General features: G+C 40.6%; 2 protein-coding genes across 2 annotated transcripts; one reads left to right on the top strand and one right to left on the bottom strand.

Moving 5' to 3' along the window:
* Positions 1 to 1,071: 1,071 nt before the first annotated feature.
* Positions 1,072 to 6,683, bottom strand: prdx1 (peroxiredoxin 1). The gene is made up of 6 exons (XM_085438580.1): positions 6,600 to 6,683; positions 2,903 to 3,015; positions 2,564 to 2,717; positions 2,353 to 2,475; positions 2,136 to 2,266; positions 1,072 to 1,748 (listed from the first exon to the last, which is right to left on the bottom strand). Exons 2-6 carry the CDS (start codon positions 3,006 to 3,008, stop codon positions 1,666 to 1,668), a joined length of 597 nt encoding a protein of 198 aa, XP_085294706.1. The 5' UTR covers positions 3,009 to 3,015; positions 6,600 to 6,683; the 3' UTR covers positions 1,072 to 1,665.
* A 5,307-nt stretch (positions 6,684 to 11,990) lies between these two features.
* On the top strand, positions 11,991 to 16,156 carry LOC146688110 (nuclear autoantigenic sperm protein-like). Its single transcript, XM_085439691.1, has 14 exons — positions 11,991 to 12,108; positions 12,237 to 12,348; positions 12,889 to 12,969; positions 13,056 to 13,156; positions 13,239 to 13,634; positions 13,737 to 13,828; positions 13,918 to 13,994; positions 14,088 to 14,161; positions 14,675 to 14,863; positions 14,934 to 15,097; positions 15,459 to 15,530; positions 15,621 to 15,698; positions 15,774 to 15,913; positions 15,996 to 16,156. Exons 2-14 carry the CDS (start codon positions 12,248 to 12,250, stop codon positions 16,000 to 16,002), a joined length of 1,572 nt encoding a protein of 523 aa, XP_085295817.1. The 5' UTR covers positions 11,991 to 12,108; positions 12,237 to 12,247; the 3' UTR covers positions 16,003 to 16,156.
* The last annotated feature ends 19 nt before the right edge of the window (positions 16,157 to 16,175 follow it).

Raw genomic sequence — 16,175 nt, 5'->3', positions numbered from 1 at the left:
CACAGCCACCCTGGGGCGCACTGACAGTATTGGTATTGGTCCAGTTACTGACTGTATTGGTCCAGTTTTTCTTAACTTCGTAGGAAAGCAACAAGGTCAGGGAAACTGACCTTACTTTAAAATATAGGAATAAAAAAATTGTTAAACCATAAAAAAAGTTTTTAATTTTTCAAATTCTTCACAAATAATAGGTTTACATAGGTCTATTTCTTCGAGTCAAATACATTAAGACCAGACCAGGGGCGGCAGAACTGGCCTGTAAAGGTTCCAGTCCAACCCACTGGAATGTTCTGGAAAATGTGAAGGAGGACATAGATGTATTTTTAACTGTATTGTTAAAGGTTTTACAGCTGTTATTACTGATAAAGACCTCTCCTGTGGTCATTCATACTATGCTAAAGTAATAAGTGATACACAAACAATTAAAAAAAAAAAAAAAAAAAACCCCAGAAAATATCCCGTTTGTATGATGTAATTTCACAATGGCTCCTTGCAAGAAAAAAAGACATTTTCTGTGAATTATAAACTACTTTTCTGGGTAAAACTGAGACATACTGTTGAAAATGCAATTATTTTTCTTATATAAAGTGGGGTTAAAAATGTAGTCATAGTGGGTTCACCGTATATAAATGGGCTGTATGTAGCCCACGATGTATGAGTTTGACATCCCCGATGTAGACCAGTAGGCATGGCCATTACAGGCACTTTCTTTTTGCCAGCTTTACATTAACTGGATAAGTATGGTGTAACAATTATAAATAATAATTATATCCTTGTGTCTTTTAGACTAGCAAAAAAAGAATATGTAATAGAGAAGTTCAGTGAATCCAAAACACTTAGCCTAAACATAGCATTGATTTCACTACTTTTTCATCCCTTGACAAATTCAAAGTGTCTGCTGTGAGGTCTGTTGAAAGAAAAAAATAGATTCATTGTTAACTTACACTGGCATTTTCAGTTGTTTGGACAGTTGGTGTTAAAGTTTGTGGATAAACTGTGTTGTAATCAAACAGCTACTATATATTTATAATGTGTGACGTGGGTGTAAGAAAACTGACAATCAAGAAAAAATGCAAACTGTTGTTTGCTTTATTAAAGATCTTCATACATGGACATAATTCAGCATTGGCCTGTTTTTGTTGTTTAACCGTGTGTTATAACTGTTGACTGAGGAAAAAGATGCAATAAATATAAAGGAATCATAGACTCTCTTGTGCTATTGTGTAATTTATAACGTATCTGAGTAAATGTACATCATTCCAAAATATTCTTAATGTGCTTAACAATACCATAAAAAGTCGTGTAAGCGTGATACATAAATACATAATAGGCAGGTGAATTTCTACTTAATTTCAGTGAAATGCTTCAGACAGTTTGGTCCTTTGTATGTAACAAAAATGGGGAATGACATGAGAGAACAAACACACATTTGGTTCTGTCAGACCGTGAAGCATACAGCATACATAATTGCAGTGTTTTAACACAATTACATACTTTGGTCTAAGTGCACTGTTCACGCTACAAACAACAAAACACAAACAGCACATCAACTACAACAGCTGGCTCACTCGTCCACAGGCACAACGGCTTCAGTAAATATTGTTCGAAATGTAATCACAAAATGAAATCTCCTACAGCAGATAGCAGACTCGGGCCATGGGCTTATTACTGCTTGGAGAAGAAATCTTTGCTCTTCTGGACGTCAGGTTTGATGGTGTCATTTCCTGGTTTCCAGCCGGCGGGGCAGACTGAAAAGATAAGACTATAATGAGTCCTGGCTGGTAGATGAAATGCAGGTGTGCAAAAGTGACACACATATTGCACCTTAAAAATAAACCAACTCTGTTCTGCATGCAAAAACAGGCAACTAAAATGACAGTTTGTGAGATCATGATACATTGCGCAGATAAGAGTGCAAACCTTTGAATTTAAATAAGCCTCTGTGGTCTTTGCACTCTCTGCCACACATTATTTCTGAAAAACCATTAGCTAGTTTACATTCAAAAGTTATAATTTGGTAAAAAGCTGATTTTCACTGCAAGTAAATGTGAGCTGTAGAAAGCAGGGCGAGAAAACAGAATTTAAAATCAAGACCCAGAATGCAGACATTACATGGGCACAGCAGAGCACCATACCTTCTCCGTGCTTATCTGTGAACTGAAAGGCTTGAACCAAACGCAAGGTCTCCTCAACAGAGCGTCCAACTGGGAGGTCGTTTATGGTGATCTGTCTCAGGGTGCCCTTGTCGTCAATGATGAATAGACCCCTGTAATAGAGAGAATTATCAGCTCCTAGGTCTCCTTTAAAAATATTAAGACCAGCCCTTTGAGGACTCCACATTATTAGACTCACCTGTAGGCGATGCCCTCATCCTCTTTCAGGACCCCGTAATCTTTGGAGATGGTGCGCCGTGTGTCAGACACCAGGGGGATGTTCATGGCACCCAGACCACCCTGCTTACGCGGTGTGTTGACCCTGCACAGTCACCAAAAGATAGTATGAGGACTTAATAAAAATGAATATGGTCACTGTGAATGTGTAAAATACAAAGCTTTTTAAATACCAAGCGAAATGGGAGAAGTGTGAGTCCACTGAGGCGGCAATGACCTCACATCCAATCTTCCTGAATTCATTGGCAGCATCACTGAAAGCGATTATCTCAGTCGGACAAACAAAGGTGAAATCCAGCGGGTAGAAGAAAAACACGACGTACTTTCCTGTACCAAAGCATTAAAAAAAACACCAATGAGACTAGTGAATGCATCACTTTAATTAATTCTCATCTTTTGTAGTGTAAATGAATCTCTGCTGAATATGCTGCAGGATCACAAAACAATGAATCGCAGAGAGGAGGACCATCAAAGCATGTCAAACAGAAGGTGAGACGCAGGTTGTCCTTTACCTCTGTAGTCTGACAGCTTCAGATCGTGGAACTGTCCATCCGGCATCACCGCTTTGGCAGTGAAATCAGGGGCCGGCTTTCCAATTTGTGCATTGCCTGCAGACATCTTGAATCTGATTGGATTACAGAAGAAGAAAGCAGTCGGTGTTACACTGTGCTGTTTCTGTGTGCAAAAGGTCTTCCTTATTTGCAGAACAAGGAAAAGTTTCTGTTATGTGAAACACCCACCAACACTGTTTTTATGTGACTAACACCTCTTCACTAGAATGTATATAGATATATATGTTATTTTTTATGTTGTATGTATGTACCGTCACAAAAAACAAAGTTTACACCGGTTCTCCTCTCCGGCTAAATTACCCAGATGGTGTTTTATCCATCCAAAGGGCGTTTGTGAAAGTAGGAAGGAAAATCAAAATCTAGAAAACAGGATTAAATGAATCCAAGAAGAGAAATTTCAACTACAGGAGAGATTTTTGGAAGTCCAAAGTGAACACTTTGAAGAAATGCACAATTTCTCATGAACAAACAAGACCAACAAATTAAAAATACGCAATACCAGCAGAACATTCAGATTATAAATGAAGGTTGGGGAATAATGTTTGGTCAAGCACGGCAGCAGATTATAAACCTGATGAGAGAAAACAAGAACAACAGCACACAATTAAGAGAAATGTCCTACCACCTTCAAGAAACAGAAGCTATAGTGGAATCTCATACAGTGGCACTGTAGGAATTAAATAAAACAAGCAGACAAAAAACAAAAGTAAAATTCTCGCCCTTTTTCCAGTTCAGGTTTGGTTTTAAATCCGTATTTGTGTCATTTAACCCACATTAGTTCCTTTACACTTAACCTAGGTTTCTTTAAGTCAATATTAGTCAACTCAGTTCTAAGTTTAGTCCAAATCAAAAACAAAGAATGAGCAGTTCTGAAGGTCGCGCTTCAATGGGAGACAATGGAGGCAACATGGGAGGCTTGGCCACTTGGTTGGTGGCGAGCTTGGAAGGAGCAGGACCTCACAACGGAGCGCACACTGCGGGCACGGACCAAACAGGACCCACCGGCTCAAGCTCAGGTGCTGGCATCCGCTGCCCCGGACCTTTGGGCTCTGGACAGGGTTCAGGACTAGACCATGTGGTGACCTCTGGCTCGGGTTCAGAACCAGGACCAGATGGTGCTGAGACTTCTGGAGCAGCACCAGATTGCTCAGGGTGGGGTGGGTGGGGAACTGGTGACTGAGGCTGATGCTGAAGCCTGACCACTCTCTCCCTGGGGACAGGAACTGGTGAAGGGACAGGCTGGACCCTAATTGCCCCCACTCTGGGAATTGGTCCAGGGACAGGGCAGATAGACAAAGAGGCTGGAGAGTTAGTGGCAGTGATGACAGCCTAAACCCATCAACTGTTATCGTTGGGGAACTGAGCAAAGGAAAGGCAGTAACGCTTGCAGCTTGGATGCTACGAGGCCCTCCTAGAGCCAGGGTACACCAAGCTTCCTCCCTCGTCAACTCACCCAGATAGGATGCCTGTTGCCGATTCTTTACTAAATTTGCTGGGTCCATTCTGTGGTCACGTCATACTGTCAAGAGGTGCTGGAATCCTCAGACAAACGTAAACTCAAAATGCAGCTTTATTAGATAGCAAGGTGGCAGCCTTAGCCTTCTCCTTTACAAGGAGGGGTAGCAGTTCTACTCTGAAACCTTCCCAAATGACTTAACTCCTCACCCTATCGCTAAGGCAGAGTCCATCTGCCTTTTGGAGAAAACTAATTTTGGCTGCTTGTATCGACAATCTCATTCTAATAGTGTTAACAAAAAGATGAGGCCTAGATTAAAAGATCTATGCACCATCTAGTGGTAGAAGGCAGCATAATAATTAGGACAATAATTTACTGCCATTGGATATCGATTAAAATTTTAACAGTTAGATTATAAGACTAGTAAGTCTGGTAGCGACTAGTCACAACAACGACAATTAGTTGCCTAGGCGACAAGTGGCGCACATCCCAAGTATAAAGCTTGCCACAATCAAAGTAGTTACAAATGAATCTTTTAGTCAACCAACCAGCTCAGTTTAAATACACTTATCACTGACAAGGTCCTTTAAACAATGAATGCATTTCTTGATGCATGCTCAATAATCCAAATAAGTAAACCTGAGTGATATGATGTGCGGAGCTTATAACATAGAAATCAGTCAATGAAGTGAAAACAAACCACCTTTTTTTTCCTAACCCTAACTGGCATTAGATGAAGTAGTCCTAAATCTACAACACTAAAAACGCTTTAGTTTCAGCTTCTCCGACAGGAGGATTTGTTGTTTTTCTTTATCCAATGTGATTATAAATAGAGACTGACTAGGCCAGTGTTAATAACCAATATATAACCAGTATGCATAGGTTGTTCAGTATGGGCCAGTAGGAAAGCTTAGAAACCTAACAGATGCTGGAGATAAGTTATGTTAGCACGTTTTATTTTCTGCAGAGCAAATCTAGCTGTGGTTTCCACTGTCTGTGGCATTTCTACAGTCAGCAGCTGTCTTCTTCTTTTTCTTCTTCCTCTTCTTTTGGCTGCTCCCTTTTAAGTCCTCCTTTTAAGTATATCTACTGTGTATATAGACACAATATTAGCTAATATATTAATACATTCAAAAAAAATATGTAAACACAAAATGCAAACTAAGTAATTTGATTGCACGTAAATCTTCCATGTAATGTGTTACTTAAGTACAATGTAAAACATTACATTTGGGGAAATTTGGTTAAATAAAATGCACTTGATTGGTATGCATTCATTCAGTTTATACCAGGCACATTTCCCTAATGATTGATTATTGGTATGAATAAACCTTTGATTTAAAATATTTTCATTGCTTTTTACTCAAAATGATTGCTTCATGTTTATGGAGAGCAAAAAAAAAGTGCACTTGCACTTTTTATTTATTTATTTAATTTAACCCCCCTCTTTATTAAAGCTCGAATCTATACACACACACACACACACACACAGATAGATAGATAGATAGATAGATAGATAGATAGATAGATAGATAGATAGATAGATAGATAGATAGATAGATAGATAGATAGATAGATAGATAGAAATCACTGTGAACACAGTGGGATAGAACAATAACATACAAAATTTCAACATTGCAAACCGTTTAACTGTATAAGCTTGTATTATAGTGAAGTGTATAATTTAAGGCGCATGGCAGCTCACCACCTCAGCTCAAACACCTATTATTGGGCGCACAGTACATTAGGTGGCAAAAACATAAAACCGCAAAGCACTTCCACTTCGACTCTAATGTGTTTCCTTATATAAATAGTCACACCTGTTTTCTAACCCTTCTTTTGCCATATGACTTCCATCTTCAGGGATTAACCCACCTGGGTTAGCTGTGTGAGTTTGGTTTGCAGCTGTAGCAAAACTCTCAAATATTTCCTTGACTCTAAAATAAGCCACACACGGGCTCTTTCTTTCGTTCACTGAAACGGAAACAAATTATCAACGAGCCATCCTTTTCTCCGAGTTTCTGAAAGCGATTTTTTTTCACATGTGGGAAAAACCCACTTGTTGAAATATCGCTTCAGCTTCGGCTACACAACTGCAAACTTCACAACCAATAAGAAAAAATGTCATTTTAAGGTTAAGACTCTAAAGAACACAATTACATGTTCGTTAGTGTCACATACCTCACTTTTTTTCTTCACACCACACAGTCACGGCCCACGGAGTGCAGGAGGTAAGAGACTCGGGCTCGGGGGGGGAATTTATAAAACGACTCACATCTCGCGATAACTGCGCTCAGAACGTGAACTGAAGCCACTTCAGTCAGTCCCACAGAATGTGAAGCTTGCGCTTATGTAGCATGACTTTGCATTTTTCCCTCCTTTCCTCATGACTTTTCTGGGAATCCACGCTCTTGTGAAACCCAGAGGAGTAAGAAATAAAGGCTGGACTCCAGGAAATAACCTCAAGATTTTGCGTTTGGCGTTAAAGTTGTTTAATAATCTCAGAGGAGCTAACCCTCTGTGTTTGAACTATCCCCATTCACTGTAATACACTGAATTATTGATGTAAAACTAAAAATATATAAATGAACAGGTGTCTAATGGCTGGCACTTCCTTAATCCAGGGGTCATATGAGGTTCCATCATAAGACTCAACCTCTTTCACAATGTGCTGCCAATCCATTGTTATGCACAAGCAGTAAATAATAGTATCATATTACTCTTTCAGCTTCACCTCACTTCTGCTGCCTTTTTTCTCATTACCAGTAATATGCAAAGTAACTTACTAGCTCAAGAAACTAGTGATACTCAACCGATGGAGCATATTTTTTTTCCAATTGTCTGTGGACTCATTTCAATGAGGGCTAAGTTCCCCTTTTTCTTTTAAGTAGAAATAACACTTCCCCTAGAAAACAATAGTAAATATACCTGTTTTATACCAAGTACAATAAATCTGTTCACGATTTAGGTTTCAACTACACATGATGTGTTTTAGAAGCACTTCCTTGAAGTCTGGACTTGCCTTTAAATTATTATTGCAACATCTTATTGCTTCTATCCAGTGAGCTGCCAGAAGGTATTTTTCTTTCTAATTTCCTCATCACTCCCACTAGATTTACTGAATGACTCCGCTGTCTGTATTTTCTGTAATCTTGTGAAGAGGAAGTTGCTACATTTTACTTACATTTCTAAGCAAGTCCATTTAGGTAAAAAAAAAAAAAAAAGAAAGAAAAGAAAAGAAATGCCCGGTGCTATATGATATGGATAAATAATAAGTAATAAACTATAAATGAACTATTGTGGGTCACCTGTTTGTCTCTCAGGGAGATTAAATAGAAGCTAGAGGCTAATTTTTATTTGAACATGGTGAAGAGGTGCAGCATGGGCAGCATATTAAAATGATTGTTAAGCCAAACCACTTTCTTTCAAACTGCATTTGCCAGAGCCTTTGCAGAGGACGAGTTTTCTGCGTGCCTTTTAACTTAAAGTTTCAGACTCTATGGGACTGTTACTAACACCTAGGAGAGTTACCTGGGGTACCAAGGTGTAATCTAATTACACCAAAGTATTATTGACGTGTGACAGCAAACCTTATGTGTAACAGTTGCTATAATTCAGGAAGAGAAAAAAAACAACAAAAGGGAAGAGAAACCGGTTTCAGGAATCCAGACAGTGGTTAATTTTGAGTTGGGGGGTTTTCAGCTATAGTAGACCTTTTTCAGAGCAGTCATTCTTTTATATGAAAATGCAAAGACAGGTTTTAATTATGACATTAATTCAAACTCTACACCCGAATGATTCAATCTAGTTTTATATTTATATATTTTATTTATTGCACTAAATCACATAAATAGTTGCTTCAAGGCACTTTATATTATAAGGTAAATACTTTACAGTAATACAGACAAAACTCGAGCAATTACACAATCCCCTTTGAGCACGGACTTGGTGGCAGTGGTGAGGAAAAACTCCCTTTCAACAGGAAGAAGCCTCCAGCAGAAGCAGGCTCGGAGAGGGGCCGCCATCTCCCACGACCGGTTGGGAAAGAAGCCCAATCTGTGCTACTGTTAACACCTGTTTACCTATTTATTCATGCCCCAATAGTGTACTGAAAAAAGTGTATTGTGTCCTGTTTGGGAAACCTAAATGAAATAATGTTTTCTCTCACACTAGTGAGTCTAATGCCAGTGCCCTAAACATTTTGGCTAAAACCTTCTGAGTACATATATCATTAAATTCATTTTTAAACTCAGGAAACCAACCACAGTGTGTGTTTTTTCTTCTTCTTTCTATTTTTCAGGTTACGTTAGTTCACCTCAGTCGACCTACAGAGGCTGCTGTCAGTTCAGCCTCTCGCTGTCACCGAGCAGTGTCTTTGCACACTGTTACCATGGAGCTCCATCAAGGGCTAAATAAGAGGGGAGGGCCTACAATAACCTCCTGTTAGAAGCACTGCGGTGGGCTAATGATCAAACACTGCGCTGTGTTCATCTCCTGTCTCACAATATGCCCATAATTAGTACATCTGCTCCCCTAGTGATTCCAAAGCAGCTGGATGTTTGAAGGGCTCTCACACAGCTCTCATCCCAGCTTCATTCAGCCGTGCTGAATAACAAAACAGCTGTAGCAGTCACAGATGTGACGATGGACTGAAAAATGGCTTCAAATGATTGGTGCTTTTAATCCACAATTATTAAATTAGTACAGTTTAGTAAAGCTCATTTAGGGTTATCTGGCTTTATTGGCAGACTTTGAGGAAAGAAAAGCTTTTCTAGTTCTGCTACTTCCAATGACTCAGTATCAGGGCATGGCATTAAAGAAATGCATTGAAAATCATTTGATCTTCCTTAGCGAGTTAGATGAAAAGATTATTAGCTTGTGCGATATGTAGGTGGATTCAGTACTCACTTAGCTTGGCCACCTACAAAGACAGGATACAGGTGGAAACAGAAAGTATTGCTCTGTGTGAACAAAATTCAACCTAGTAGCATCGCTAAAGCTCATAAATGACCACTATAAATCTTTTTGTATGTAATTAAAGTACTTTTTACTATTTTTTAAAAACTGAATAATCATATTTCATCCAATATTTTCTTTTGTTTTTGTTTAAAAATATAATGGAATGGAAATCCAAATTCCCCCTTCACCAACATTGTCAGGTATTTAGGGGAGGATGATTTGAAATATATCTGTATGATGCTGATTTGTTGTCAGGTCCAGACTTGTTTTGATGAGGCAGCGGCACACTGGAGTCAGCAGGAGGTGATCATAGGGGAGCTGGAGTATCAGTGCTCCTCACAGCAGGACATGGGAGCAGTGTGTACTGCTGTTTTACATACATGCTGAGTGAAACTAAAACACAGTAATAGCACCATCAAATTCTACTAGATAGGCTATCCTTAAACAGTTACCCTTATACTGAACAACTCTGAGAAACATTAGAAATGAGTAAAAACTTGCATTTTTTGTTGCATTTATGGGTTGAGCAGCAGAGTTGAGTATGTGAGTTTTGCTGTCTGCTTTTGTCTGGTATTGAATTGGATGATTGAAACCAGAAGAAACAACACATATTGGAAAATTTAATCGCTTACTTATTTAACAAGGAGCATCCTCTGTGGTATGTGAAAGACTCATACACAGCTACAAAAGCCTATCACCTGCTGCTAGTCACCAGCTAGGTCCCACAGTGCTGTGGGATGGCGTCCCATTCTTCAAGAGAGTATGTTGGTCACTCTGACACGAAAAGCATGTCAAAGCTGATCCCACAAGCATTCGGTGGGGTTGGCGTGTGTCATCTTGGAGGACATAATTCAGTCCTAGACTGTGGAGATATGGGATTGCTATTGGTTGCAAAATCTCATCTTGACATCTCTCTGCATTGATATCATCTGCAATGTTGACAGTCTGGTTTTTCCAGTAAGGGAGATGCTGCCCCACACCATCACACAGCCTCCACCAAAAGCTGTTACCCTACTGGTGCATCCATCAGCATAGTGTTCTCCACAACATCTCAACACTTTGACCCTACCATCCAACAGCTGTAAGCAGAAACTGGACTCATCAATGAACAGCGCTAATCAGCCACTAATCAGGCACCGAAATGTTAGCATCTGGGTTATCTGAAGCTCAAAACAAGAGCCAATAGAAGAACAAGATTTTTGGCAGATAAAATACCCACACACTCAACCAACAAATGCATTTTCCTTACAAATGTGGCACCACTGATGGGGAAAATAAACAATATTTCCAACAGTACAGGATTTATTGCTAAAAAGCATTGTTACAACAAAGAAATGATCACCTACATTTCTTTACTTTTACTTACATAGTAAAATACTATACCTTTGCAAAATGATCCAATAAATGACTCAATAATGGTACGTTTTATTTCAATCATAGTTTTGTTTTTTTTTTACTGTGATGCTGTCAAGGGTTTAGACATTTGTTCAAACACAAGTAAGAGAAATGAGACAACTGCAGACCGACTCAGAGAGTAATTAGAAAACGTGCGCACGGGTGAATGCCTCTGAGAAGACACACACACCGAGCACAGGCTCACTTGCTTTATTTATAAGGCAAAAATGGGTTACATAGTACTTCCTCTTTTTAACAGTCAGGGAAGAGGTTAAACATTAAATCAACTTATCTGATCTTTCACACACTGGGATTAAAAACACAGAAGTATATCATGCTTTATCTGACATCACAGACATTATAGGAAAGAATGCATCATTATATCATGCTGTCAAAACATCTCAAACATTTCAGACACTTAAGTAAGGAATGCATTATGTTCTCTCTAACAATAAACTTGGTTAGCTGATTCTTCAACAATAGGCTTGGTTATGTGAAAATATATGAACACACAAAATATAAGGCACACTTGATTATATTGTATTATAGAGATTTGGTTATAGTGTATAATGTAGAAAATCTCTTAACAGATGCCGCTGTCTATTAACTAAGACAAAAAAACATTCACACTAAACAGCAGGTCACAGAAATAACTCTGACCTGATCTAACCATGTAACATTTATGTCACATTTGTGTGGGTAATTTACATATTTGAAGACATTTTCTTCAAAATATCCTATTTATTTAATATTTTGTAATTGTGTTGTTGTTCTTGTTGTTGTTTTAGTGGTGACATTACTAGAAATAAAAAACAAAATGACCAAAGGTTCTTAAAAGTGTTGCAAAACGACCTTAAGATCCCCAGGCAAGCTTTAGGGAACACTTCCTGAAGGTCTCTTAAAGATTAATGGTTGTTGGGACTGTTTCATAGTCAAAGAAGCCAGTGTGTACAATAATAACAGGGCTGCCGGCATCAACGGTACTCATTATAACAGTTTCAATTGTTGTTTTTAGTATTGCACTGGAAGGATTAGCAGTATAATGAATAGGAGTGGTAATACAAGGAGCAGTATAACAATAGCAGCAGAAGTACTTGAGGTAGTAATGCGTGTAACTGTAGCAGCGGTACTTGCAGTCCTCTTGTTAGTACTTTGTACCTTTAAGAATTCTCCCGCGCGGGTCTACAAATAAGGAAAGCGACCGGAAGGAGCAGGGGTATTTCGCGCCAATTTGAAACAACGGAACACAGTCAGTCTGAGCGGCACGAGACACGAGCTGGGACGCGCGCGCCGCCGGGGGTCTTTTTTCTTTTTAAACTGTTCTTTCCCGTCAAAGGTGTGTAGTGGCATCTCTGCTATTTAAACTTAAACGATACAAACTGGTACCAAAGGCCGAGGTACAGTTTGACCTGAGCTGAGAGTCCAGGCAGGGAGCTGAGCTGACCGATTGTTTCTCTCCGTCAGGTGTGGTAAACATGGAGGAGGCCAACAAGCTGATTGGTACCGGCAAGAAGCACTTGGTGATGGGGAAGGTAGTGGAGGCTGTGAGCACCCTGCAGGAGGCCAGCGGCATGCTGTGAGTTACCCTCAAGTCACGCTGGAGTTTCAGTGAGGTTGAACGTGAAATGGTCCCATAAAGTGGCCCTCGTGGTTACTTTTAAAACGCTCACTTGGGCTTCTTAAAACTAAACCGTGTGTTTCACTGTTTACATGATTGAAGAGTTTATAGGTGACAGTGCCTCGTGCAGGCTGATTCTGAGCAGGTGTGCAGATTGGTGCAAATGCAAAACGGCAGCTTTTTTTTTTCTCCCCTCTGGTGTTTGAAAATGAACGTGTTTATGCAAATCACAAACTGCCTGCAGCTGTTCTTTGCATGTGAGCAGAAAGCGGTGACATTAGTTTAGCTTAGTGTTTTTCTTAATTTATATATTTCATTTCCATTAGGTTCTGTTTTATTGTTTAAGCTTAAACCTAGTTGGAATAATTACTCGCTAATCCTTTTTATACGCCTAGTTTTTTAACTCCAGGAATCTTTCTAATTTGTTCTGAAGCAGCACGTGAGCAGTAATGGATGCCTGCTTTTCACTCTAAAATAAATGGTAAATTCTTGTTATAGGGCTAAAGAGTTTGGAGACACAGCGGACGAATGTGGCGAGGCTTTCTTCTGGTATGGCAAAGCTCTCCTGGATTTGGCACGGTAGGTTAATCAGGTTTAAACATGAGAAAGTCCAGCTCTTTAAGGTGAGGATGGAGGGGCCGCTCTGACTGCCAGACTTGTTGTAGGATGGAGAACTCTGTCTTGGGTAATGCTCTAGAGGGAGTGCCGGAGGAGGAAGAAGAGAAACCCAAAGACTCCAATGTTGAGAGCACAGACAATGTAGACGGTAAGGGAATAATGTGATATTTGGCTCGTTACAGTTAATCTAAATGTGCACACATCATTCCCAACTGTTCTGCTGTCAACAGAAAAGACCAGAGACGAGCTGAGGGTGCAGGTGTACGACGCCATGGCGGAGAAGAAAACTGAAGACGGGGAGAAGGTTGAAGGGAAGCAGAGTGAGGATCCACAGGAGAAGACTGAAGGAGCCGAGGCTGGTGACAAAAAGGAAAACACAGAAAAGGTAGAGGGGGAGGCTGAAAAGGACAATAAGAATGATGAAAGCAAATCTGAAAGTAAAGATAAGAAGGAAAAGAGTGGGGAGGAAGTGGATGCAAAGGACGACTCTGAACCTGCTGCTAAGGAGGAGGAGGGGGACTCTGCCGCTGCTAAGAAGGAGAAGACTGCTGCTAAAGAAGAGGAGCCAGCTGAGAAGATGGACTCTGCTGCTGAAGAGGAAGAAGCAGCTGCTGAGGAGGAAGCAGGTGACCTTTGCTCCTCCTGTCCTGATCCTGGCTTGGTAATGGCAGTGTTAGCTGCTGAAGCATGCAGAGCAGTGTATCTAAACTCATGACATTTGCTTGTAGATGGCGAGGAAGATGAGGAGGAAGGTGGCGACGATGTAGAAATGGAAGGTGATGCAGAGGAGCAGGGTGAAGGAGATGCCACTGGGGAGAAGGTATTGAACAAACAGCTCGCATGTTAAAAAAGGACTCAGCTGACTGTGTGAATTTTGAATTTCATGTTTTCTGTCTGTTCCTCTTTTAGGACAGTGACGATGAGGAGGTGGGTAACCTGCAGCTGGCCTGGGAGATGTTAGAAGTGGCCAAAGTCATCTACAAAAGGTAAAGGAAACACTTCAGAGCCATGATTTTTATCTTATCATTTTGCACCTGCATTTCAAGCTTGTAACCTTTTCCTCTTTGTTCTTATAAAAGGAAAGAGACGAAGGAGGCTCAGCTAATGGCAGCCCAGGCTCATTTGAAACTGGGTGAAGTTTCTGCAGAATCAGGTCTGAACAAATGTGCAGCTTTGCACATAATCATTGTTTTCTCTTTGATGCAATGAGCTTGAGGCTGTGTTGATGGCTCAGTGTTTGCAGCGGTGCTCAGTTTCTGTCAGGACTAAAAGTCTGTGAGCAGCTTGAGATTTCTTTAGTTCGGATTTGTGTACCTAACACTTGGTTGCAACACAGCTAAAAAGTTGCCATTGTGCTGTTTGCCCACTTGGGGGCAGCCTAAATTAGTTGAACCATAAAATGTCTAAGCTTCAACTTTTTGAAATGCTAGTTTTCTGAGTGGATGCTCACATCCACACCCGGTAGTTACAGAACAGGTTTTTTTCGGTCGCATCACCACTTAAAGATCTTTAGCTGATGAAGTCTGTACTGTTCTCAGTTCATTGCCGTGTCCATGCCTGCTGACCCTGAACAGTGGATGAAACTCTGAGAATGCAGAGTTTGTTTTGTTTGTTTTTTTTTTTTTTAATACATGTCAGGTGTTGATTTGCTGCTTCTCTTTTTCAGGGAACTATCCACAAGCACTGGAGGATTTCCAGGAGTGCCTGAAGCTGCAGGTGAAGCACCTGGACTCAGACAGCCGCCTGCTGGCAGAGACTCGCTACCAGCTCGGTGTGACCTATAGCCTGAACACGCAGTACAGCGAGGCCATCGAGTCTCTGAAGAGCTCCATCTCTATCATAAAGAACAGGCTTGGTAAGCATCAGCTCTTGGAGTGAAATTAGCTTCCAGAGAATCATCAATGCAATAATTAATACAATTCCAGACAAGCTGCAGGAGATGCTTGACAAAGCCGAAGGTCCAGAGGCTCTGCCAGAGGAGAGGAAGGAGCTGGAGGAGCTCAAAGCTCTGCTGCCAGAGATCCAGGAGAAGGTGGAGGACGCCACTGAAAGCCTGAAGACAGCGAGCGCGGCTGTGAAGGATGCACTGGTGAGTTTGGCATGGAGTTTGATTTAGCTGGAGGACGGTCATCAGAGCACACTGGTTAAAGTGGTGCTATCCACCAAGCATGATGCCTGAATTGTTTTGGTTTTAGTTGTTAAATGGGATTCATAAAATACATGCTCCATGCTGGTGCTTCAGTGACATGTGAAGTTCAGTGTTTCTATTTGTGTTCTGTTGCTACAAGTAAACCACTTGGTGAAAAATATTTGGCAACTCGATCCATCATTAGTCACACCTCCCTCTGTAAGGTCCGGTGAACAGCAGGCTTTCGTGAGATGATCACAGCATAGCCGCCATCATTTTGGCATTTGGCTTCTCTTTGAGCTGCATGTGCAATCTGTTTCAGGATGGAGGCTCCACTTCCTCTGCCTGTGATGGTTCCACTGTAAAGAACAGAGACTCTTCTTCCACTTCAGAGGTCAGTTACAAGTTTTCATGGCACACTTTGTGAAACAAACTTAAGCCCAACAGGATTGTAAAAGAAGTGTGATATTTAACTTCCAAACAGATTAAAAGCACATCCACTTCCAATGGCAACACCTCCACAGCTGCAGTCTCTGACATCTCCCACCTGGTCAGAAAGAAGGTGAGGTTTTTTTTAACTTGCATTGATGTGGTGTAGCTATAATGGTGAGCCTCATTTTACTGCTGTGTATTGCAGAGGAAACCAGAGGAGAGTCCGGTGAAGGAGGATGTGAAGAAGGATGTGAAGAAGGTGAAGCAGGACAACAGTCAGCCAGGCGAAACGCTTCTCACTAATGGAGATGCAGGTGAACACGCCAATGATATGGAAGTCGAAAGGTGAGGTGTCATTTCTGTCTGCTGTGCCGTTTACTACTTACAACCTCGAACTTGTCTGAAATCCCGTCATCCTCTGTTTCAGTAAGTGAAGCTGCACTTTGTCTCCGTTCAAGAAGAGATTCACCAGCATAACAAGCTCTTAACTGTCTCTTACACGTTTGCTGTTGTAAATACACGTTTGTTTGTTTGTTTGACATTATACTGTAAAATTCAATAAAGATGGTTGTATAAACCTGTGTTAAACCTTCATTACTGGAGCCAT

The sequence above is a fragment of the Copadichromis virginalis genome, linkage group LG18 (genome assembly GCF_057382275.1).
Source record: "Copadichromis virginalis isolate Kocher_CV1m ecotype Utaka linkage group LG18, C_Virginalis_male_GT1.1, whole genome shotgun sequence".
Classification (NCBI taxonomy): domain Eukaryota; kingdom Metazoa; phylum Chordata; class Actinopteri; order Cichliformes; family Cichlidae; genus Copadichromis; species Copadichromis virginalis.
This window is presented reverse-complemented; position numbering and strand designations above follow the sequence as displayed.

Coding starts and splice junctions, on each gene's coding strand:
- prdx1 (XM_085438580.1), bottom strand. CDS start 3,008: ATGTCTGCAGGCAATGCACAAATTGGAAAGCCGGCCCCTGATTTCACT. Junction 2,718..2,902: donor GAAGCTGTCAGACTACAGAG/GTAAAGGACAAC, acceptor GCTTTGGTACAG/GAAAGTACGTCGTGTTTTTC. Junction 1,749..2,135: donor CACAGATAAGCACGGAGAAG/GTATGGTGCTCT, acceptor TTATCTTTTCAG/TCTGCCCCGCCGGCTGGAAA.
- LOC146688110 (XM_085439691.1), top strand. CDS start 12,248: ATGGAGGAGGCCAACAAGCTGATTGGTACCGGCAAGAAGCACTTGGTG. Junction 13,635..13,736: donor AGCTGCTGAGGAGGAAGCAG/GTGACCTTTGCT, acceptor ATTTGCTTGTAG/ATGGCGAGGAAGATGAGGAG. Junction 15,098..15,458: donor CGGCTGTGAAGGATGCACTG/GTGAGTTTGGCA, acceptor AATCTGTTTCAG/GATGGAGGCTCCACTTCCTC.